The sequence below is a fragment of the Caretta caretta genome, chromosome 1 (genome assembly GCF_965140235.1).
Source record: "Caretta caretta isolate rCarCar2 chromosome 1, rCarCar1.hap1, whole genome shotgun sequence".
In the NCBI taxonomy this organism is placed as follows: Eukaryota; Metazoa; Chordata; order Testudines; family Cheloniidae; genus Caretta; species Caretta caretta.
The window spans coordinates 43,146,478-43,169,575 of NC_134206.1; the positions used below are offsets into that span (position 1 = coordinate 43,146,478).

At 46.3% G+C, this 23,098-nt stretch overlaps 2 protein-coding genes across 2 annotated transcripts in view; both read right to left on the reverse strand.

The window, feature by feature from the left end:
- Positions 1–23,098, reverse strand: part of SACS (sacsin molecular chaperone) — a 264,410-nt gene that overhangs the window by 220,671 nt on the left and 20,641 nt on the right. The window lies entirely within an intron of this gene.
- LOC142069405 (myb/SANT-like DNA-binding domain-containing protein 7) lies at positions 17,839–19,557 on the reverse strand. Its single transcript, XM_075120346.1, has 2 exons — positions 18,959–19,557; positions 17,839–18,370 (listed from the first exon to the last, which is right to left on the reverse strand). Exons 1-2 carry the CDS (start codon positions 19,539–19,541, stop codon positions 18,285–18,287), a joined length of 669 nt encoding a protein of 222 aa, XP_074976447.1. The 5' UTR covers positions 19,542–19,557; the 3' UTR covers positions 17,839–18,284.

Genomic DNA, 23,098 nt, shown 5'->3' on the forward strand with positions numbered 1-23,098 from the left:
CAGTAACAGAATCTGTCTGCGCCTCTCCCCCATCCATTACAGCAAAGCGAAGGAGTTTGGGCTGAAGATGGAGCTGGTGGACTAGCTGAGGCTAGAGGCGGAGCTGGTCTGGGGGCAGAGTAGGAATGAGGGCAGAGCTGGGCTGGAGACAGAGCAGGGGGCGGAGTGGGATGAGGGCCAAGCTGGTCTAGGGGCCGAGTGGAGGTTGTCTGGGGGTAGAGAGGGAGCTGGGCCTGAGAGCAGAGCTGGTCTGGGGGCAGAGTGTGGCTGGAAGCGGGGAACAACCTACCCAACCCCTGTGGGGGCTGGCCCCAACCCCACCACATGTCCCCCCCATGTTCCTCCACACCTCCCTAGGGGCACGCACCCCAGTTTGAGAACCACTGATCTAGGTTATCCTTGTTGGTGTCCACTCATTTTCTGCCCCATAAATCACACTTTTGGTGGTGGGAGGATGCCCCACAGCTCTGTTTCAGCCCACAAGTCACCACACCATGGGGACCATGAGGAGTTGCTCTCCTTATTCTCTCCTTTTGTATCTGGCAGTGGATAGAGGGCATTCCCCTCATCCCCCTGATTGCTCAGGGCCTTAGTTTCTCCCAACCCTACAAAGCGCACCTGGGCTTCTGCTCTTTGACACTGCATTAGAGGTGTCTCCATGGGTCTCTTGATCTCCACTAAAGTTGCTCAGGTTGTCCTTCTCCACTATTTCTACTTCCTTAATTCCTATCCCCTCCTCCGCAATTTCTTGGAGGACTCTCTTTTCCTCCCCTTTCACCTTAATTAGGCTCTGTTGTCTACAGTGTTCTAAATCTGCCAATGATTATTTGTTTTTTTTTCCCCTTCCCTTTGGGCTTCATTTTCTCTCTCTTGGGTTTTCTGTTTCCCTGCCTGGGGTCCCAACACCATCTTGTTTTCCTAATAGGAAATACAATACAGTGGGAGTAATCTGTCCCTTATCCCACTTGCTTCCAATTAAACCTCCCCCAGACTTCCAGGGGCATATCTGCCAAAGGACAGTGCTTTTCATCCCCACAGACGCATACTACTCTCACACTTGGTCCTAGAACCAGCCAGTGAAGGTTCACCAACTGTCACCAGATCAGGGAGCAAGCAGAGGCCATGTCAACCAGGACCCTTTCATGTGTCCAGTAATAGTGGGCAACTTCTTCCCTTTTTTCTTTCCTTCTGTCCAGGCTCAGCTGCAAAACTACATTCCATGTACAAGCAATCCTTTTTTGTGTGTCACTGACACCCACACTGGAAACGTCAGGGGGGCAAACTCTGGCCGCAGCATGCCTGGGCTCTTTGTTCTTCTTCTCCACGCCCTTGGCAGTGGTGGATTCCCCAAACTTCCTACCAAGTTCCAGTCCTCTATAGGGTTAGCTCACTTTGCTGGGAAGGTCCACCTCCACAAACTCCTTCATCAATTTTACCTCCACATCCAAAGTGCCCAGTTAATGCTGTGTAACCCCCAGCTTCATATTCTCAGGGAGGTCCTGAAAGAACTGTTCCAAATACCAAAGCATCCATTACTTCCCCTACCATTTGGGTATCTGGCCTCACCCAATGAGCAGCCCAATCCATCAATTTTGGGGTGAATGCCTGGGGCCATCATACCCCACCCAGTCCACCTCACACCTTGGAATTTTTGGCAGTGTTTCTCGGTGGAGAGGCTGACTTGATCTAGGATGGCCATCTTGACACCCTCTTAGTCTCTGTCTTGCTTATCGTCCAGCTTCCCCAGTCAAATAGGGGACTAGCAGCAGGGCCTAGGTTTCCCTGTCTCAGCCTGCACCCATGTGAGCACCCTCTCAGAGGTACACAGGACTGCATCAGGGTCATTGTCAGGGCCCATCTTATACAGATCCAGGCCTGTGCTTGGTTGCCATTCCCCGCCATAGGACTCACCACCTTCTGTAAAAGCTACTGCTGCATGTTGGCTTGTTTTCTTGTAAAGTCCTGCAGGCTCTTCTGTTGCTCAGCTTGCCGGGCAAGCAAGGCTTACCTCTCCAGATGTTGAGACTACTGGAAACTTAGCAGAGTTTTCTGTATACTACAGAAACCCTCATGCTGGCTAAGATCCTGGACAAACTCTCACATGTGACAGGATGGGCTCACTCCTGCCTACCTTCTAGTTCACAAATGGGTTGGACACCTTCTTCTGGTGAAACACCAGGTGTGATTTATTTACACTGTTGTTTTCTGCCACCTTTACAGACTATGCAGCATCATGTGCCATGGAGCACTTAGCTCCTGAGGCAAAGAGGGGAAGATTTCTCGTGGCTCTTGCTCCCTCTCTGCACCCATTGCACACTTCCTTCCTATGCCTTGTGTATCCTCTGGGCGAATGAATTAATTAGCATTTTAACTCTCTCCAGTCATCCCAATTTATCAACTGGGCACAGTTTCCACAGTCAGATATGCTTCAGGGCAACTAATTGGAGTTGCAGGGATCAGAATGCTGGCTCAGCAGCTGTTGCACAGCACTCTGACACAGTGACTCACAAGCAGTTCAGAATGGAGGAGGATTTCAGAATCTACCTGAACAAGAACTGCAGCACAAGTCTTCCAAATGTAGCATCATCTCCTGAGGCTTTGGTGTTAGCATAAACAGCTAGTGAAAGTATGTACAAATGATAAAGGTGACCAAGTTGCATCACTGCAAATGTCACTGATGGGCATCTGACCGAGCACTGTAGATGGTGCTTGTTCTCTTGTAGGATATGCTCAAGGCCTTTCGTTTTCAGTTTTTATTTTGTTTAAAATTTCCAAAGAATGTATTGGTGTTTATTATAAAATGTTTTAACAGGGTGAAAACTGGTGCAAAAAATTAACTTCACAGTTTTCTCGTTCAATATTGGGATTAATATTAGGGAACAGGAGGACAGAAAAAAATCAACAAATAGAGAAAAGTAAGAATATTGAAAGTAAGAGCAGTTTAATGCTTTGGTTATTTCATGCTCTGTACATTAACAGTGTGTGTGTGTGTGTGTGTGTATGTCTTCCACTACAGTGCCCGGCTTCAGACAACATTTCATTTATACCTAGACTAATTTATTATTAATATAAACACATCTACCTAATGCAATGTGTTTAATTTTCTAACAATCAGCATTTTCCTGTACTTGTGTGGTCCAAAATTCGGGTGGGGAAAAAACTGAATAGCTTTTGTAAAAACCAGGGATATTTTGGTAAAAACTTGTTAACACCACAAGTGAAGGACCTTAAATGTGCAAAAACTCTCTCAGGTGCAGGAACCTTAACAATGTCATAGCACAGCAATATGGAGGATGAGAGCCAGTAAAATATTGTCTGTGAAAAGACGCCTTCATTCTGTCAGCAAAGGAAACAAACATCTAAACTGTTCAGTCTTGTCCAAGTGAAAGGCTAATGCCTTGCAGATGTCCAAAGTATGGAGCCTCTCTTCATTCTCCTCGAGTGAGGCTTTGGGAAAAAAGCTAGCAATCAGACTGATTAAAGTGAAAGTCCGACACCACATTAGTTAAAAATTTAGGGTGAGGTTGTAAATAAACCATGTCCTAATTGAAGGCTGTCTATGGGTGGTCAGCAACTAATGCTCATAGCTCTGCTACCCTCCTGGCTGAGGCAATAGCTACAGGAATGCTACTTTCATGGAGAGATGTAAAAATAAACAAGCAGCCATAGGCTCAAAAGATGGACCCATTAACACCAACAAAACTAAATTTAGATCCCACGGAGGCATAGGGTCTATCACAGGTGGAAAGAGACTGTCCAATCTGTCATCAAATCAGAAACACGAGAAGTGTGCTGCTTGCCTGGAGCTAGAATTCAGGATGTGACCAAGTGTCTGCTGAGACTGATCAAGCCCTTGGACCGCTATCCCTTCCTACTTCTCCATGTAGGCACCAATGATACTGCCAAGAATAACTTTGAGAGGGTCACTGCAGACTATGTGGCTCTGGGAAGAAGGATAAAGGAGTTTGAGGCTCAAGTCGTGTTCTTGTCCATCCTCCCTGTTGAAGGAAAAAGCCCAGGTAGGGACCATTGAATTGTGGAGGTAAATGCATGGTTACGCAGGTGGTGTTGGAGAGAGGGCTTTGGATTCTTCAGCCATGGGATGTTGTTCAAGGAAGGAGAACTGCTAGGAAGGGATGGGATCCACCTAACAATGAGAGAGAAGAGCATTTTCGCACGCAGCCTTGCTAACCTAGTGAGGAGGGCTTTAAACTAGGTTTGCCGGGGGATGGTGACCTAAACCCTGAGGTAAGTGGGATACCAGGAGGAAAAACTCCTGATTCATACTGAGAAAGTAGGGCTATCAGCTAGTTATCTTAGGTGCCTGTACACAAATGCAAGAAGCCTGGGAAACAAACAGGAAGAATTGGAAGTCCTGGCATAGCCAAGGAGCTATGATGTGACTGGAATAACAGAGACTTGGTGGGGTAACTCACATGACTGAAGCACTGTCATGGATGGGTATAAACTGTTCAGGAAGGACAGGCGGGAAAGAAAAGGTCGAGTTGCACTGTATTTAAGAGAGCAGTATGATTGCTCAGCGCACCAGTATGAAACTGGAGAAAACCATGTTGAGAGTCTTTGGGTTAAGTTTAGAGGCAAGAGCAACAAGGGTGATGCTGTGGTGGGTGTCTGCTATAAACCACCAGACCAGGAGGATGAGGTAGATGAGGCTTTCTTTGGACAACTAACAGAAGTTTCTCTGTTCTCTGGGGGACTTCAACCACCCTGGTTCTTATGGTGGACTTCAATCACCCTGACATCTGCAGGAAGAGCAATACAGGAACTTTTAGGAGAATGTTGGGGACAACTTCCTATGCAAGTGCTGGAGAAACCAACTAGGGGTCGTGCTCCTCTTGACCGGCTGCTCTCAAACAGGGAAGAATTGGTAGGGGAAGTAGAAGTGGGTGGCAACCTGGGCAGCAGTGACCATGAGATGGTCGAGTTCAGGATCCTGACAAAAGGAAGAAAGGAGAGCAGCAGAATATGGACCCTGGACTTCAGAAAAGCAGAATTTGGCTCCCTCAGGGAACTGATGGGCAGGATCCCCTGGGAAGCTAATATGAGGGGAAAAGGAGTCCAGGAGAGCTTGCTGTATTTTAAAGAAGCCTTATTGAGGGTGCAGGAACAAACCAACCCAATGTGCAGAAAGAATAGCAAATATGGCAGACAACCAGCTTGGCTTAACAGAGAAATCTTTGGTGAGCTTAAACACAAAAAGGAAGCTTACAAGAAGTGGACACTTGGACAGATGACCAGGGGGGAGTATAAAAATATTGCTCGAGCATGCAGGGGTGTGATCAGGAAGGCCAAAGCACAATTGGAGTTGCAGCTAGCAAGTGATGTGAAGGGTAACAAGAAGGGTTTCTACAAGTATGTTAGCAACAAGACGGTGGTCAGGGAAAGTGTGGGAGGGAACCTGACTGAATGGAGGAGGCAACCTAATGACAGATGATGTGGAAAAAGCTTAAGTACTCAGTGCTTTTTTTGCCTCGGTCTTCACAGACAATGTCAGCTCCCAGATTGCTACACTGGGCAGCACAGTATGGGGAGTAGGTGAGCAGCTCTCAGTGCTGAAAGAACAGGTTAAGGACTATTAAGAAAAGCTGGACATGCACAAGTCCATGGGGCTGGATCTAATGCATCTGAGAGTGCTGAGGGAGTTGGCTGATGTGATTTCAAAGATAATGGCCAATGGCTCTGCAAACTCATGGCGATCGGGTGAGGGGGGAGGTCCTGGACGATTGGAAAAAGGGAAGAAAGAGAATCTGGGGAACTACAGACCGGTCAGCCTCACCTCAGTCCCTGGAAAAATCATGAAGCAGGTCCTCAAGGAATCCATTTTGAAGCACTTGGAGGAGAGGAAGGTGATCATGGATTCACCAAGGGCAAGTCATGCCTGACCAACCTGACTGCCTTCTATGATGAGATAACGGCTCTGTGGATATGGGGAAAGCGGTGGACATGATATATCTTGACTTTAGCGAATTTTTTGATATGGTCTCCCACAGTATTCTTGCCAGCAAGTTAAAAAAGTACGGATTGGATGAATGGACTATAAGGTGGATAGAAAGCTGGCTAGATTGTCAGGCTCAGCGGGTAGTGATCAACAGCTAGATGTCTAGTTGGCAGCCGGAATCAAGGGGAGTGCCCCATGGGTTGGTCATGGGGTCAGTTTTATTCAACATCTTCATTAACGATCTGGATGATGGGATGAATTGCACCCTCGGTAAGTTCGCAGATGACACTAAGCTGGGAGGAGAGGTAGATAGGACAGAGGGTAGGGATAGGATCCAGAGTGACCTAGATAAATTGGAGGATTGGGCCAAAAGAAATCTGATGAGGTTCAACAAGGACAAGTGCAGAATCCTGCACTTAGGACGGAAGAATCCCATGCACTGCTACAGGCTGGGAACCGACTGGCTAAGCAGCAGTTCTGCAGAAAAGGACAGGGGATTACAGTGGACGAGAAGCTGGATATGAGTCAACAGTGTGCCCTTGTTGCCAAGAAGGCTAATGGCATATTGGGCTGCATTAGTAGGAGCATTGCCAGCAGGTTGAGGGAAGTGATTATTCCCCTCTATTCAACACTGGTGAGGCCACATCTGGAGTACTGCGTCCAGTTTTGGGGCCCCACTTCAGAAAGGATGTGGACAAATTGGAGAGAGACCAGTGGAGGGCAACAAAAATGATTAGGGGCCTGGGGCACATGACTTATGAGGAGAGGCTGAGGGAACTGGGTTTATATAGTTTGCAGAAGAGAAGAGTGAGGGGGGATTTGATAGCAGCCTTCAACTACCTGAAAGGGGTGGGGTGGGGAGTTCCAAAGAGGATGGAGCTAGGCTGTTCTCAGTGGTGGCAGATGATAGAACAAGAAGCAATGTCTCAAGTTGCTGTGGGAGAGGTCTAAGTTGGATATTAGGAAAAACTATTTCACTAGGAGGGTGGTGAAACACTAGGTTACCTAGGGAGGTGATGGAATCTGCATCCTTTAGAGGTTTTTAAAGACTTGCTTGACAAAGCCCTGGCTGGGATGATTTAGTTGGGGTTGGTCCTGGTCCTGCTTTGAGCAGGGGGTTGGACTAGAGGTCTCTTCCAACCCTAATCTTCTATGATTCTATGATCTCAATGTCCCTCAGCAAAATCTCAGATTCACCTGCAATGGAAACAGTTACTCTGCAAAAAATGCCACTTTCAAGAGAATCATAGGCCTGGCTCTGAGAATTTGTCAGATGAATGTTGAACGTACACCCCAATGAATTTAAAAACAACTATTTAGCTCTTAATAGGAGAGACAACATGATTGATATCATTGTCCTTCAAAAACCCATTCGTAAGATGACACTCAGAAACCATGCTACCATATTGCTGGTTATAGTCTCATTGCCTCCGCCATCACCTGAAACATGGCCTTGTTACATACATCAATTACGACATCAAGGACTATGACATGATAGATGCCAAGAGCAATTCTAGAACTTTCACCATCTCCAAAATAAGCAGCAAGGTAATGGTGGCGCAAGTAAATAAACCACCAAATATAGACTGTCCCTCTCCCCCATTACCCACAGCAGTGGTCTCCAAACATTTTACCTTACACCCACCTCACCCCTGTCCATCCCACCCCTACTCCCCTGAGACACAGTTGGGATCTGTGGCCGGGAGCAGAGCCATGGTTGGCCCAGGGCCTGAGGCTGGGGGGGGGGGGGAACTGGGGCTGCAGCCAGGGCCAGAGCTGCAGCCAGGTATGAAGCCACAGTTGGGGCCAGAGCTGCAGCTGGGAGATGGGGCCGGGAGCAGAGACATGGCTGGGGGACAGGGCCAGGGCCAGAGCAGAGCTGGGGGCAGAGTGGGGCTCAGTGTTGCTCCCTCCCCGCCCCCCATGGGGGCTGGCCTGGGCCCACTGTGCCCCCAAAATGTTCCTCTGCACCCCCTTAGGTGGGCACACCCACAGTTTGGGGACCACTGACCTACAGCTATATATTATTTCAATAGCCACTACATGATGTGGTACTATAATAGCAATGATAATGCCGACAAAGCACTTGTGGAATGGTCATCAAACAAAGATACATAGCTTCTTTTTCATACATAGCTTCTTTTTCATGCAGAAGACAGAGGTACTGTCCACTGCAACAGAGACTACAAGCCAGATATCTGTTTCCTCACCAAAGACCAGTCTGGAATTCCTTACAACACGCTCCAGAGCTATTCTTGGCTACTTTCCACATAGCCAGCATTGACTCATGAGAATCCACATTGGGACTGAAATCCCAGTATCATGTCGTAGCCCAAATTCCAATGGAATTTTTGAAAGACAAATTGGCCAAGATTCACTGTGACAATTGAGGCCACCACCAATGAGATTCCCCTGAAGCCTGAAAATTTCAGTCATTTCACCCAGCTTATCCAAGTAGCCACAAGAAAAAAAACCTCTCTTATGGCTACTAAAAAGGATACACCCCATGATGGAAACCAGAAACAGAAAGGCTACTATAGGAGTACCAAAAGTTTGGTGACCCAAATCTTAGACTCATTGAACTTAGTGCAACCATCAAAGATAGATCAAGATGGTTGAAGTGCTGGAGTTCACTTACTCCAGCCGCAAACCTTGAATACCGTTTCATCAGCTTCTGGCTGCAAACCAGTGAAATATCAAAAGGCTGAAGTCTCAGCTGATGTGATCACAAGAATACTCCTTATGAACACAAAAGCTCCAAAGGACAAGTATACCAAGTGCAAAGTGTGCAGAGAGCTCCAACAAAGAGTCAAGCTCACTACCCGTCTCCTCACCCATATCACTGGCCTTCACATTTACCTTCACAAGGTAAATAAGCCCTCTCACTCATGAAAGCTGAAGGACCTGATGGTGTCTTTCCAGAATTTCTTAAAAACCTTGGAGCCCAGGGATAGAAATGGCTGGCACACTATTATCCATTCCTCAGGGCTCATCCTGAGGATCTGGTACAAGGCTATAGTTACTGCAAGTAATCCCTCATCATACGGTTTTCTGTCACTCCTCTACACATCATACAAGTTCACAGAAGGAATATTACTGTAAAGAATCATGTTGCTAGTAGAAGCCATGTTCCTGAATGAACAAGTGGGTTTCAGACCAGGTTGCAACTACACTGACCAAGTATTAGTCTTGACAACACACACTGAGGTGGGATTCCAGCAAAAACTCAAGACTGGGGCAGCTATCTTACACTTATCTGCTGCCTACAACACCATGTGGAGCAACAGCCTCCTCCTGACAACCAACAAAATTATGCCATGCAATGCAGTGATAAAATTCTTTTGAGAAGTTCTGAGCAACTGTATGTTTCATGTTTTCCTTGATGACCAGGTCAGCAGGCCATGCACTCTCAATGATGGCCTATTACAGGGATCTGTTAGCATGGATCCTGTTTAATATCTATACCAGCAACCTTCCCCAAACATCATCACAGAAATTTATGCTGATGACAATTGCTTTGGCCACACAGGCATGGGATTTACCTACCATAAAACAAATCCTAACTTAGAATCATAGAAGAATATTTCTTATACTGGCAGCTAAAAGCAACCCTAACTAAGACTGCTGTGTCAGCATTTTATCCAAACAATTGAAAGGCTAGGGCAGAACTGCACATAGATTTCTATGGACAGCAGATAAGACACGATCCCACCCTAAAATATCTTGGGTGTGACATTAGACCTAAGCTTCACATACCACCAGCACTGGAAAAACATTCCTGGCAAAATAAAGATGCATGTAACTCTCAGCCAGAAACTGGCAGGAATGATTTAGGGAGCCAGTGCAAAAACCTCACTGGCTCTTGTCTACTCTACTGCAGAATATAGCTCACCCATCTGGACACACAGCTCTCAGACATCTTTTGTCAATTCTCAACTTAACAAAGTTATGCAGATTATTACGAGAATTTTTCAAGGGTTCCATTGTAGTCAAGGGAACAAGAATCTTTAATTTATGGCAACTTAAATAATATATTGAGATTTCAACTCAAATCCAGAAAACTTTTTTGGCTTGCCACTCAAGAGCTCAAAGATTTGGGGTTTTCCCCTGGAGATCCACAGCAAGCAAGGTGGAAAGATGCCAACATCCCAAATAAACACCTCATCAAGGACCCAACTGAAGAACCCAGTGGCTTTTCACACCCATAGAAAATATGGTCCACTTTGAATGATATCTGCATATCACATAGAAGATGTGTCTACCTTCTCAATTAATGGGGACTGAGACACAATCTTATTGTGACTGCGGAAATGGATTTCATCCTACGAAACACCTCATTAATCAATGTCCAAAACAATCATATCCTGATGGTATCTCTACCATCCACTTCACATCTCCTGAAACAAACTAAGTGGATTGCCAACCTAGACTTGGACATCTAACATTGCTACGCTTAAGCCATACAAAAGAAGAAGAACCCAGAAGAAACCACTGGGTTGGCAATAAAGAGATAGGAGTACGGAATGCAGAAACAGCCACCAAGTGAACTCTCAGGGAACTCATGGAGAACCCAAAGAACCCTTTAAGTGAAGAAAATATTGGACAAAAAGGTGTGCAGAGGGAGGAGTACCCTGCTCCTGGGACCACACCGAGAAATGCTTCAATTTCATCATGTAAGTGTATCTGGTGGATGGTTTTCTACTGTTTAAGAGAATGTTCTGAACATCTAGGGCACAGTCAGTCTCCTGAGCTATTATCTGCTGACCATCCAAGCTGCCAGAGGCTGGGAGGGTTGGGATGTAGCACCTGGCCAGGGTTCTGTGAAATTATATCTGTGACTTGAGGCAAAGTTATGGGATCCCAGATGGAGAGACTAAAGAGATCTGAGAACCAATGCTGCCAAGGCCAGGCTGGTGCTATCGGGATTAGAGTGGCATAATCCTGTCTGAGTTTGCATTACACTCCTGGAGGAAAGACATACAAGAGCTTGTCCTTTCACAACAGAAGGAAAGCATCTGAAATAGATTCTGGGCTCTGACCTGCCTGGAACAGAACAGGTGACACTTCCTATTCAATCGCATATCAATCAGATAAATCTCTGGAATTCCCCAAGCCTGAAAAATAGATTTGGCTGTGTCCAGTTTAAGAGCCCATTTGTGATTCCTAATGAAGGTTCTGCTGAGATGATCTACCAGACATTTCTGATCATGCAGGAAGTACGAGACTTTGAGTATGACAGCATTTTTTATTAAAATAATTCAGAAATCCATTGCCTCTTGACAAAGGTGATCTGACTTGGCATCTCCCTGCCTATTCAAGAACATAGCTGCAACGTTGTCTGAGAGGACTTGCATGGTACAACCTTTGATATGCTGAAGGGAAACCCAACATGCCAGATGAATTGCTCATTTGAATTGCTCATTGTTCATTGTTTGAACATTTATGTGGAGAGAGAGTTCTTGATCTGATCTAGGTCCCTGGTTGTTTAGGTCCCCCAAGTGAGCCCCCCATTGTATGGATGAGGCATCTGTGATCAGAGTCATGGAGAGCAGAGTAGGGAAAAATCTACAACACACTTGCAGATACATGAGTCAACATGTCCAGTGCATAACGAGATGGATGGTAGACAGATTTCAACCACCCCTGCATGACTCTCAGGTGAAATCTGGCATGTTGAGTCACATATGTGCAAGCTGCCTTGTGGCCTAGAAGTCTCAGGCAATTCCTTGCTGTTGTAGAAGGATGGATCTTGAGGCCTAGGCACAGGTCCAATATTGCTCCAAATTTGGCCTGGGATAAGTGTGCCCTTGGCAAACTGGAGTGAAGAACGGCTCCCATAAACTTGATTCTCTGCACAGGTAAAAGCACTGACATGCCCTGTTGCCAAAGGGAGGGACAGGAGAGATTAGATCTTGACAAACTGGTACGCTGGCCTCAATTAAGGAATCAAAAAGACTCTTTCAAGGTTGCAAGTTTCCTAGATGAAGGCGAACAGAAGCAGGAGGTGGCAGTCTCCTTCTTCGGGGCTTATGACATCTCTTCATTTACTCAGAGTACCTTGGTGTATAAAAAGGATGCCTCTGCTTAGTATGAGGACACAACTGCTTCCTCTTAAGACCAAAGGTGTAAATGCCCAGAATCGTAAGTGTTGCCCTAGTGTCTTTTAGTGAATGCAGCACTTCATCTGTCTTCCCAGAAAACAAATTAAGACCATCAAAAGACAGCTGCAGCGGCACAGGAGCTAGCAAACAGAGCTGTAAACAGGGGAGTTCGACTGGGAGTTCTGTTGGAGGAGTTTGTCTTGTGGCGCTTGTTTTTTGCTGTGGGTGGTGGTGTTTTGGTGTGGTTTGCGTTTCCCAGATTAACAGGACTTAGGTGGGAAGGCAATGACAGATACAGAGGTAGCAGTGGGAGTGACCCATGTAGCAGAAGACACAATGAAGATGACTGGATGTGGAAACTGTGGTATGTACATGATCCTGGAGGGGGCACCTGGTAAGAGTTTTGTCTGTGTGAAGTGCCGTCTGATAGAGCTGATGGAGGAAAAGATCCGAGGTTTGGAGATGCAGGTGGAAAGTCTGGTAGAGTTTAGGAAGGGGTTTGAGCAGATTATGGAACAAAGACATGAGGTATCTGAAGGGAAAAGCTCAGACTTGCAGATGGAAGCAAGACTGGGGAATTCTGAGGGGAGACGGGGTGAGGAAAGTGGTCAGTGGAAGCATGTGACTAAAAGAACCAGGAAGAGGAAAAGACGGGCTAGTGAAGGAGAAACAGAGCTTAAGAATAGGTATGCAGAGTTGGAAAATGAAGAAGAGGCTCAGCAGGTAGTCACTGAAGGTGGAAGAGCAAGGAAGAAGAGAAGAGCTGCTAGTCCTATAGGAAAAGGGGAAGAGTTAATGGAGATTACACCAAATATGAGCCCCAGGAGGATACAGGATGGGTTAAAGAGGATTACAAGGGAGAATAGGAATGGAAAGAACTTGCAGCCAGAGGGAACAGGGGATAGACTGGAGAATAGCACCGTCACTAGGAAAAGACAGGTCTATGTGATTGGGGACTCTTTGCTGAGAAGAATAGATAGGCCTATAGATAGATAGAATAGATAGAGCTGATCCGGAGAATAGGAGGGTGTGCTGTCTTCCAGGTGCTAAGATACGGGATGTAGACCTGAGGTTGAAAAGGATTCTAAAGGGAGCGGGAAAGAATCCCCTAATTATCCTTCATGTGGGAACAAATGATACGGCTAGATTCTCGCTGGAAAGTATTAAGGGAGACTATGCTAGGCTGGGGAAGACACTTAAGGAAATTGAGGCTCAGGTGATCTTTAGTGGGATTCTGCCTGTTCCTAGAGAAGGGCAACAAAGGTGTGACAAGATTATGACTATCAACAGATGGCTTAGGCAGTGGTGCTATAAGGAGGGCTTTGGAATGTATGGCCACTGGGAGGCATTCATGGATAGAGGACAGTTCTCTCGGGATGGACTTCATCTGAGTAGGGAAGGAAATAGACTTCTAGGATGGAGGCTGGCACAACTGATTAAGAGAGCTTTAAACTAGGAATTAGGGGGAGATGGTTGGGAGATGTCCAGGTAATCTCCACGCCAGAATTTAGCATTGAGAGGAAAGAAAATGAAGTAAGAGTGGATACAGCCGTGGGTAGCAGGAAGGGCAGTGTAGATACAAGTCTAATAAGTTATACTGGTAGTAAAATGACCGTGCGTAATAGGGTACAGAATGTGAGTGAGGCCAAACAGCAAAAATTAAGACGTTTGTACACTAATGCGAGGAGCCTAGGTAACAAAATGGAGGAACTAGAGCTACTGGTGCAGGAAGTGAAACCAGATATTATAGGGATAACAGAAACATGGTGGAATAGTAGTCATGACTGGGCTATAGGTATTGAAGGGTACGTGCTGTTTAGGAAAGACCGAAATAAAGGTAAAGGTGGTGGAGTAGCACTGTATATCACTGATGAGATAGAATGTAAAGAAATAAGAAGCGATGAAATGGATATGACTGAGTCCGTCTGGGCAAAAATTAAATTGGGGAAGAAAACTATTAGAGCCTCCCTTGGGATAGTGCTTGGGGTGTGCTATAGACCGCCGGGATCTAATTTGGATATGGATAGAGCATTTTTTAATGTTTTAATAAAGTAAATACTAATGGAAACTGTGTGATCATGGGAGACTTTAACTTCCCAGATATAGACTGGAGGACGAGTGCTAGTAATAATAATAGGGCTCAGATTTTCCTAGATGCGATAGCTGATGGATTCCTTCAGCAAGTAGTTGCTGAACCGACTAGAGGGGATGCCATTTTAGATTTGGTTTTGGTGAGTAGTGAGGACCTCATAGAAGAAATGGTTGTAGGGGATAACCTTGGCTCAAGTGATCATGAGCTAATTCAGTTCAAACTGAATGGAAGGATTAATAAAAATAAATCTGCAGCTAGGGTTTTTGATTTCAAAAGGGCTGACTTTCAAAAATTAAGGAAATTAGTTAGGGAAGTGGATTGGACTGAAGAATTTATGGATCTAAAGGTAGAGGAGGCCTGGGATTATTTTAAATCAAAGCTGCAGAAGCTATTGGAAGCCTGCATCCCAAGTAAGGGGAAAAAAATCATAGGCAGGAGTTGTAGACCAAGCTGGATGAGCAAGCATCTCAGAGAGGTGATTAAGAAAAAGCAGAAAGCATATAGGGAGTGGAAGAAGGGAGGGATCAGCAAGGAAGGCTACCTTATTGAGGTCAGAACATGTAGGGATAAAGTGAGACAGGCTAAAAGTCAAGTAGAGTTGGACCTTGCAAAGGGAATTAAAACCAATAGTAAAAGGTTCTATACTCATATAAAAAAGAAGAAAACAAAGAAACCAGAAGTGGGACCGCTAAACACTGAGGATGGAGTGGAGGTCAAGGATAATCTAGGCATGGCCCAATATCTAAACAAATACTTTGCCTCAGTCTTTAATAAGACTAAGGAGAATCTTAGGGATAATGGTAGCATGACAAATGGGAATGAGGATATGGAGGTAGACATCACCATATTTGAGGTAGAAACGAAACTCAGGGTATGTCTACACTACGGAATAAGGTCGAATTTATAGAAGTCGGTTTTTTAGAAATCGGTTTTATATATTCGAGTGTGTGTGTCCCCACAGAAAATGCTCTAAGTGCATTAAGTGCATTAACTCGGCGGAGCGCTTCCACAGTACCGAGGCTAGAGTCGACTTCCGGAGCGTTGCACTGTGGGTAGCTATCCCACAGTTCCTGCAGTCTCCGCTGCCCATTGGAATTCTGGGTTGAGATCCCAATGCCTGATGGGGCTAAAACATTGTCACGGGTGGTTCTGGGTACATATCGTCAGGCCCCCGTTCCCTCCCTCCCTCCGTGAAAGCAAGGGCAGACAATCATTTCGCGCCTTTTTTCCTGAGTTACCTGTGCAGACGCCATACCACTGCAAGCATGGAGCCCGCTCAGGTAACCGTCACCCTATGTCTCCTGGGTGCTGGCAGACGTGGTACGGCATTGCTACACAGTAGCAGCAACCCCTTGCCTTGTGGCAGCAGACGGTACAGTACGACTGGTAGCCGTCATCGTCATGTCCGAGGTGCTCCTGGCCACGTCGGCTGGGAGCGCCTGGGCAGACATGGGCGCAGAGACTAAATTTGGAGTGACTTGACCAGGTCATTCTCTTTAGTCCTGCAGTCAGTCCTATTGAACCGTCTTATGGTGAGCGGGCAGGCGATACGGACTGCTAGCAGTCGTACTGTACCATCTTCTGCCAGGCAGGCAAGAGATGAGGATTGCTAGCAGTCGTATTGTACCATCTTCTGCCAGGCAGGCAAGAGATGGGGATGGCTAGCAGTCGTACTGTACCATCTTCTGCCGAGCAGCCATGAGATGTGGATGGCATGCAGTCCTTCTGCACCGTCTGCTGCCAGCCAAAGATGTAAAAGATAGATGGAGTGGGTCAAAACAAGAAATAGACCAGATTTGTTTTGTACTCATTTGCCTCCTCCCCTGTCTAGGGGACTCATTCCTCTAGGTCACACTGCAGTCACTCACAGAGAAGGTGCAGCGAGGTAAATCTAGGCATGTATCAGTCAGAGGCCAGGCTAACCTCCTTGTTCCAATAAGAACAATAACTTAGGTGCACCATTTCTTATTGGAACCCTCCGTGAAGTCCTGCCTGAAATACTCCTTGATGTACAGGCACCCCCTTTGTTGATTTTAGCTCCCTGAAGCCAACCCTGTAAGCCGTGTCGTCAGTCGCCCCTCCCTCCGTCAGAGCAACGGCAGACAATTGTTCCGCGCCTTTTTTCTGTGCGGACGCCATACCAAGGCAAGCATGGAGGCCGCTCAGCTCACTTTGGCAATTAGGAGCACATTAAACACCACACGCATTATCCAGCAGTATATGCAGCACCAGAACCTGGCAAAGCGATACCGGGCGAGGAGGCGACGTCAGCGCGGTCACGTGAGTGATCAGGACATGGACACAGATTTCTCTGAAAGCATGGGCCCTGCCAATGCATGCATCATGGTGCTAATGGGGCAGGTTCATGCTGTGGAACGCCGATTCTGGGCTCAGGAAACAAGCACAGACTGGTGGGACCGCATAGTGTTGCAGGTCTGGGACGATTCCCAGTGGCTGCGAAACTTTCGCATGCGTGAGGGCACTTTCATGGAACTTTGTGACTTGCTTTCCCCTGCCCTGAGGCGCATGAATACCAAGATGAGAGCAGCCCTCACAGTTGAGAAGCGAGTGGCGATAGCCCTGTGGAAGCTTGCAACGCCAGACAGCTACCGGTCAGCTGGGAATCAATTTGGAGTGGGCAAATCTACTGTGGGGGCTGCTGTGATGCAAGTAGCCCACGCAATCAAAGATCTGCTGATATCAAGGGTAGTGACCCTAGGAAATGTGCAGGTCATAGTGGAAGGCTTTGCTGCAATGGGATTCCCTAACTGTGGTGGGGCTATAGACGGAACCCATATCCCTATCTTGGCACCGGAGCACCAAGCCGCCGAGTACATAAACTGCAAGGGGTACTTTTCGATAGTGCTGCAAGCTCTGGTGGATCACAAGGGATGTTTCACCAACATCAACGTGGGATGGCTGGGAAAGGTACATGACGCTCGCATCTTCAGGAACTCTGGTCTGTTTCAAAAGCTGCAGGAAGGGACTTTATTCCCAGACCAGAAAATAACTGTTGGGGATGTTGAAATGCCTATATGTATCCTTGGGGACCCAGCCTATCCCTTAATGCCATGGCTCATGAAGCCGTACACAGGCAGCCTGGACAGTAGTCAGGAGCTGTTCAACTACAGGCTGAGCAAGTGCAGAATGGTGGTAGAATGTGCATTTGGACGTTTAAAGGCGCACTGGCGCAGTTTACTGACTCGCTTAGACGTCAGCGAAACCAATATTCCCACTGTTATTACTGCTTGCTGTGTGCTCCACAATATCTGTGAGAGTAAGGGGGAGACGTTTATGGCGGGGTGGGAGGTTGAGGCAAATCGCCTGGCTGCTGGTTACGCGCAGCCAGACACCAGGGCGGTTAGAAGAGCACAGGAGGGCGCGGTACGCATCAGAGAAGCTTTGAAAACCAGTTTCATGACTGGCCAGGCTACGGTGTGAAAGTTCTGTTTGTTTCTCCTTGATGAAACCCCCCGCCCCTTGGTTCACTCTACTTCCCTGTAAGCTAACCACCCGCCCCTCCTCCCTTCAATCACCGCTTGCAGAGGCAATAAAGTCATTGTTGCTTCACATTCATGCATTCTTTATTCATTCATCACACAAATAGGGGGATGACTACCAAGGTAGCCCAGGAGGGGTGGTGGAGGAGGGAAGGAAAATGCCACACAGCACTTTAAGCACAGCACTTTAAAAGTTTACAACTTTAAAATTTATTGAATGACAGCCTTCTTTTTTTTGGGCAATCCTCTGTGGTGGAGTGGCTGGTTGGCCGGAGGCCCCCTCACCGCGTTCTTGGGCGTCTGGGTGTGGAGGCTATGGAACCTGGGGAGGAGGGCGGTTGGTTACAGAGGGGCTGCAGTGGCAGTCTGTGCTCCTTTGCTGCAGCTCAACCATACACTGGAGCATACTGGTTTGGTCCTGCAGCAGCCTCAGCATTGAATCCTGCCTCCTCTCATCACGCTGCCGCCACATTTGAGCTTCAGCCCTGTCTTCAGCCCGCCACTTACTCTCTTCAGCCCACCACCTCTCCTCCCGGTCATTTTGTGCTTTCCTGCACTCTGACATTATTTGCCTCCACGCATTCGTCTGTGCTCTGTCAGTGTGGGAGGACAGCATGAGCTCGGAGAACATTTCATCGCGAGTGCGTTTTTTTTTTCTTTCTAAGCTTCACTAGCCTCTGGGATGGAGAAGATCCTGTGATCATTGAAACACATGCAGCTGGTGGAGAAAAAAAAAGGGACAGCGGTATTTAAAAAGACACATTTTATAAAACAGTGGCTACACTCTTTCAGGGTAAACCTTGCTGTTAACATTACATACATAGCACATGTGCTTTCGTTACAAGGTCGCATTTTGCCTCCTCCCACCGCGTGACTACCCCCTCAACCTTCCCCCTTCCCTGTGGCTAACAGCGGGGAACATTTCTGTTTAGCCACAGGCAAACAGCCCAGCAGGAATGGGCTCCTCTGAGAGTCCCCTTAAGAAAAGCACTCTATTTCAACCAGGTGACCATGAATGATATCTCACTCTCCTGAGGATAACACAGAGAGATAAAGAACGGATGTTGTTTGAATGCCAGCAAACATACACTGCAATGCTTTGTTCTACAATGATTCCCGAGTACGTGTTACTGGCCTGGAGTGGTAAAGTGTCCTACCATGAAGGACGCAATAAGGCTGCCCTCCCCAGAAACCTTTTGCAAAGGCTTTAGGACTACATCTAGGAGAACCGCAAATGCGAAGGCAAAGTAATCCTTTCACATGCTTGCTTTTAAACTATGTATAGTATTTTAAAAGGTACACTCACCAGAGGTCCCTTCTCCACCTGCTGGGTCTAGGAGGCAGCCTTGGGTGGGTTCGGGGGGTACTGGCTCCAGGTCTAGGGTGAGAAACAGTTCCTGGCTGTCGGGAAAACCGGTTTCTCCGCTTGCTTGCTGTGAGCTATCTACAACCTCCTCATCATCATCATCTTCTTCGTCCCCAAAACCTGCTTCCGTATTGCCTCCATCTCCATTGAAGGAGTCAAACAACACGGCTGGAGTAGTGGTGGCTGAACCCCCTAAAATGGCATGCAGCTCATCATAGAAGCGGCATGTTTGGGGCTCTGACCCAGAGCGGCTGTTCGCCTCTCTGGTTTTCTGGTAGGCTTGCCTCAGCTCCTTCAGTTTCACGCGGCACTGCTTCGGGTCCCTGTTATGGCCTCTGTCCTTCATGCCCTGGGAGATTTTGACAAAGGTTTTGGCATTTCGAAAACTGGAACGGAGTTCTGATAGCACGGATTCCTCTCCCCAAACAGCGATCAGATCCCGTACCTCCCGTTCGGTCCATGCTGGAGCTCTTTTGCGATTCTGGGACTCCATCATGGTCACCTGTGCTGATGAGCTCTGCATGGTCACCTGCAGCTTGCCACGCTGGCCAAACAGGAAATGAGATTCAAAAGTTCGCGGTTCTTTTCCTGTCTACCTGGCCAGTGCATCTGAGTTGAGAGTGCTGTCCAGAGCGGTCACAATGGAGCACTCTGGGATAGCTCCCGGAGGCCAATACCATCGAATTGTGTCCACAGTACCCCAAATTCGAGCCGGCAACGTCGATTTAAGCGCTAATCCACTTGTCAGGGGTGGAGTAAGGAAATCGATTTTAAGAGCCCTTTAAGTCGAAATAAAGGGCTTCATTGTGTGGACGGGTGCAGGTTTACATCGATTTAACGCTGCTAAATTCGACCTAAAGTCCTAGTGTAGACCAGGGCTCAAACAGCTGAATGGGACTAAATCGGGGGGCCCAGATAATCTTCATCCCAGAATATTAAAGGAATTGGCACAAGAAATTGCAAGCCCATTAGCAAGAATTTTTAATGAATCTGTAAACTCAGGGGTTGTACCATATGATTGGAGAATTGCTAACATAGTTCCTATTTTTAAGAAAGGGAAAAAAAGCGATCCAGGTAATTATAGGCCTGTTAGTTTGACATCTGTAGTATGCAAGGTCTTAGAAAAAATTTTGAAGGAGAAGGTAGTTAAGGACATTGAAGTCAATGGTAACTGGGACAAAATACAACATGGTTTTACAAAAAGTAGATCATGCCAAACCAAACTGATCTCCTTGAGAAAGTAACAGATTTTTTAGACAAAGGAAACGCAGTGGATCTAATTCACCTAGATTTTAGTAAGGCATTTGATACCATGCCACATTGGGAATTATTAGTTAAATTGGATAAGATGGGGATCAATAGGAAAATTGAAAGGTTGATAAGGAATTGGTTAAGGGGGAGACTACAACGGGTCCTACTGAAAGGTGAACTGTCAGGCTGGAGGGAGGTTACCAGTGGAGTTCCTCAAGGATCGGTTTTGGGACCAATCTTATTTAATCCTTTTATTATTGACCTTGGCACAAAAAGTGGGAGTGTGCTAATAAAGTTTGCGGATGATACAAAGCTGGGAGGTATTGCCAATTTAGAGAAGGACAGGGATACCTTACAGGAGGATCTGGATAACCTTGTAAACTGGAGTAATAGTAATAGGATGAAATTTAATAGTGAGAAGTGTAAGGTCATGCATTTAGGGATTAATAACAAGAATTTTAGTTATAAGCTAGGGACGCATCAATTAGAAGTAACAGAGGAGGAAAAGGACCTTGGAGTATTGGTTGATCATAGGATGACTATGAGCCGCCAATGTGATATGGCTGTGAAAAAAGCTAATGCGGTCTTGGGATGCATCAGGAGAGGTATTTCCAGTAGGGATAAGGAGGTTTTAGTACCGTTATACAAGGCACTGGTGAGACCTCACCTGGAATACTGTGTGCAGTTCAGGTCTCCCATATTTAAGGAGGATGAATTCAAACTGGAACAGGTACAGAGAAGGGCTACTAGGATGATCCGAGGAATGGAAAACTTGTCTTATGAAAGGAGACTCAGGGATCTTGGCTTGTTTAGCTTAACTAAAAGAAGGTTGAGGGGAGATATGATTGCTCTCTATAAATATATCAGAGTGATAAATACCAGAGAGGGAGAGGAATTATTTAAGCTCAGTACCAATGTGGACACAAGAACAAATGGATATAAACTGGCCACTAGGAAATTTAGACTAGAAATTAGACTAAGGTTTTTAACCATCAGAGGAGTGAAGTTTTGGAATAGCCTTCCAAGGGAAGCAGTGGGGGCAAAAGATCTATCTGGCTTTAAGATTAAACTCGATAAGTTTATGGAGGAGATGGTATGATGGGATAACATGGTTTTGGTAATTAAATATTCATAAATAGGCCCAATGGCCTGTGATGGGCTACTAGATGGGGTGAGATCCGAGTTACCCATTGTCAAGGTTCCTCCCCCACTCTGAACTCTAGGGTACAGATGTGGGGACCTGCATGAAAAACCTCCTAAGCTTATCTTTACCAGCTTAGGTCAAAACTTCCCCAAGGTACAAAATATTACACCCGTTATCCTTGGAATGGCCGCTACCACCACCAAACTAATACTGGTTACTGGGGAAGAGCTGTTTGGACGCGTCTTTCCCCCCAAAATACTTCCCAAAACCTTGCACCCCACTTCCTGGACAAGGTTTGGTAAAAAGCCTCACCAATTTGCCTAGGTGACTACAGACCCAGACCCTTGGATCTTAAGAACAATGAACAATCCTTCCAACCCTTGCACCCCCCCTTTCCTGGGAAATGTTGGATAAAAAGCCTCACCAATTTGCATAGGTGACCACAGACCCAAACCCTTGGATCTGAGAACAATGAAAAAGCATTCAGTGTTTTACAAGAAGACTTTTAATAAAAAATAGCAGTAAATAGAAATAAAGAAATCCCCCCTGTAAAATCAGGATGGTAGATATCTTACAGGGTAATTAGATTCAAAAACATAGAGAACCCCTCTAGGCAAAACCTTAAGTTACAAAAAAGATGCACAGACAGAAATAGTTATTCTATTCAGCACAATGCTTTTCTCAGCCATTTAAAGGAATCATAATCTAACACATACCTAGCTAGATTACTTACTAAAAGTTCTAAGACTCCATTCCTGTTCTGTCTCTGGCAAGAGCAGCATACAGACAGACACAGACCCTTTGTTCCTCTCCCTCCTCCCAGCTTTTGAAAGTATCTTGTCTCCTCATTGGTCATTTTGGTCAGGTGCCAGCGAGGTTACCTTTAGCTTCTTAACCCTTTACAGGTGAGAGGAGCTTTCCCCTGGCCAGGAGGGATTTCAAAGGGGTTTACCCTTCCCTTTATATTTATGACACCCATGAAAGAATTTTCTGTAGTATCTGGCTGATGAATCTTGCCCATATGCTCAGGGTTTAGCTGATCACCATATTTGGGGTCGGGAAGGAATTTTCCTCCAGGGCAGATTGGAGGAGGCCCTGGAGGTTTTTCGCCTTCCTCTGTAGCATGGGGCACGGGTCACTTGCTGGAGGATTCTCTGCTCCTTGAAGTCTTTAAACTACAATTTGAGGACTTCAATAGCAGAGATATAGGTGTGAGGTTTTTTTTGTAGGAGTGATGGGTGAAATTCTGTGGCCTGCATTGTGCAGGAGGTCAGACTAGATGATCATAATGGTCCCTTCTGACCTAAATATCTATGAATCTAAATGGACACTTCTCAATCATCTGCTGGATCTCAGATGATTGCAGCCAAGAGGAATGACGCATCATGATTATAACTGCCATCACAATAATCTGCAGAGTTTTCACCAAGACTGCCTGAAGTGAGGTTCTAGTACCAGAAAGCTTTTATTAAGCATGCCCTGATACTCTTGTTTGGCCTCATCAAGTAATTTGTCCCACAAATTTAGCCATATTATCCCCAACAGAAAAATCATATCTGGCTAAGAGAGGCTGGAGATTTGCAATTCTAGTTTTTTATATTCTTTATTTTTAGAGGTGGATTTGGAATGTCTTGCCTTGAGTTTTCATTGACCATAGTCACTACCAAAAATCTTAGGGTGGGGTG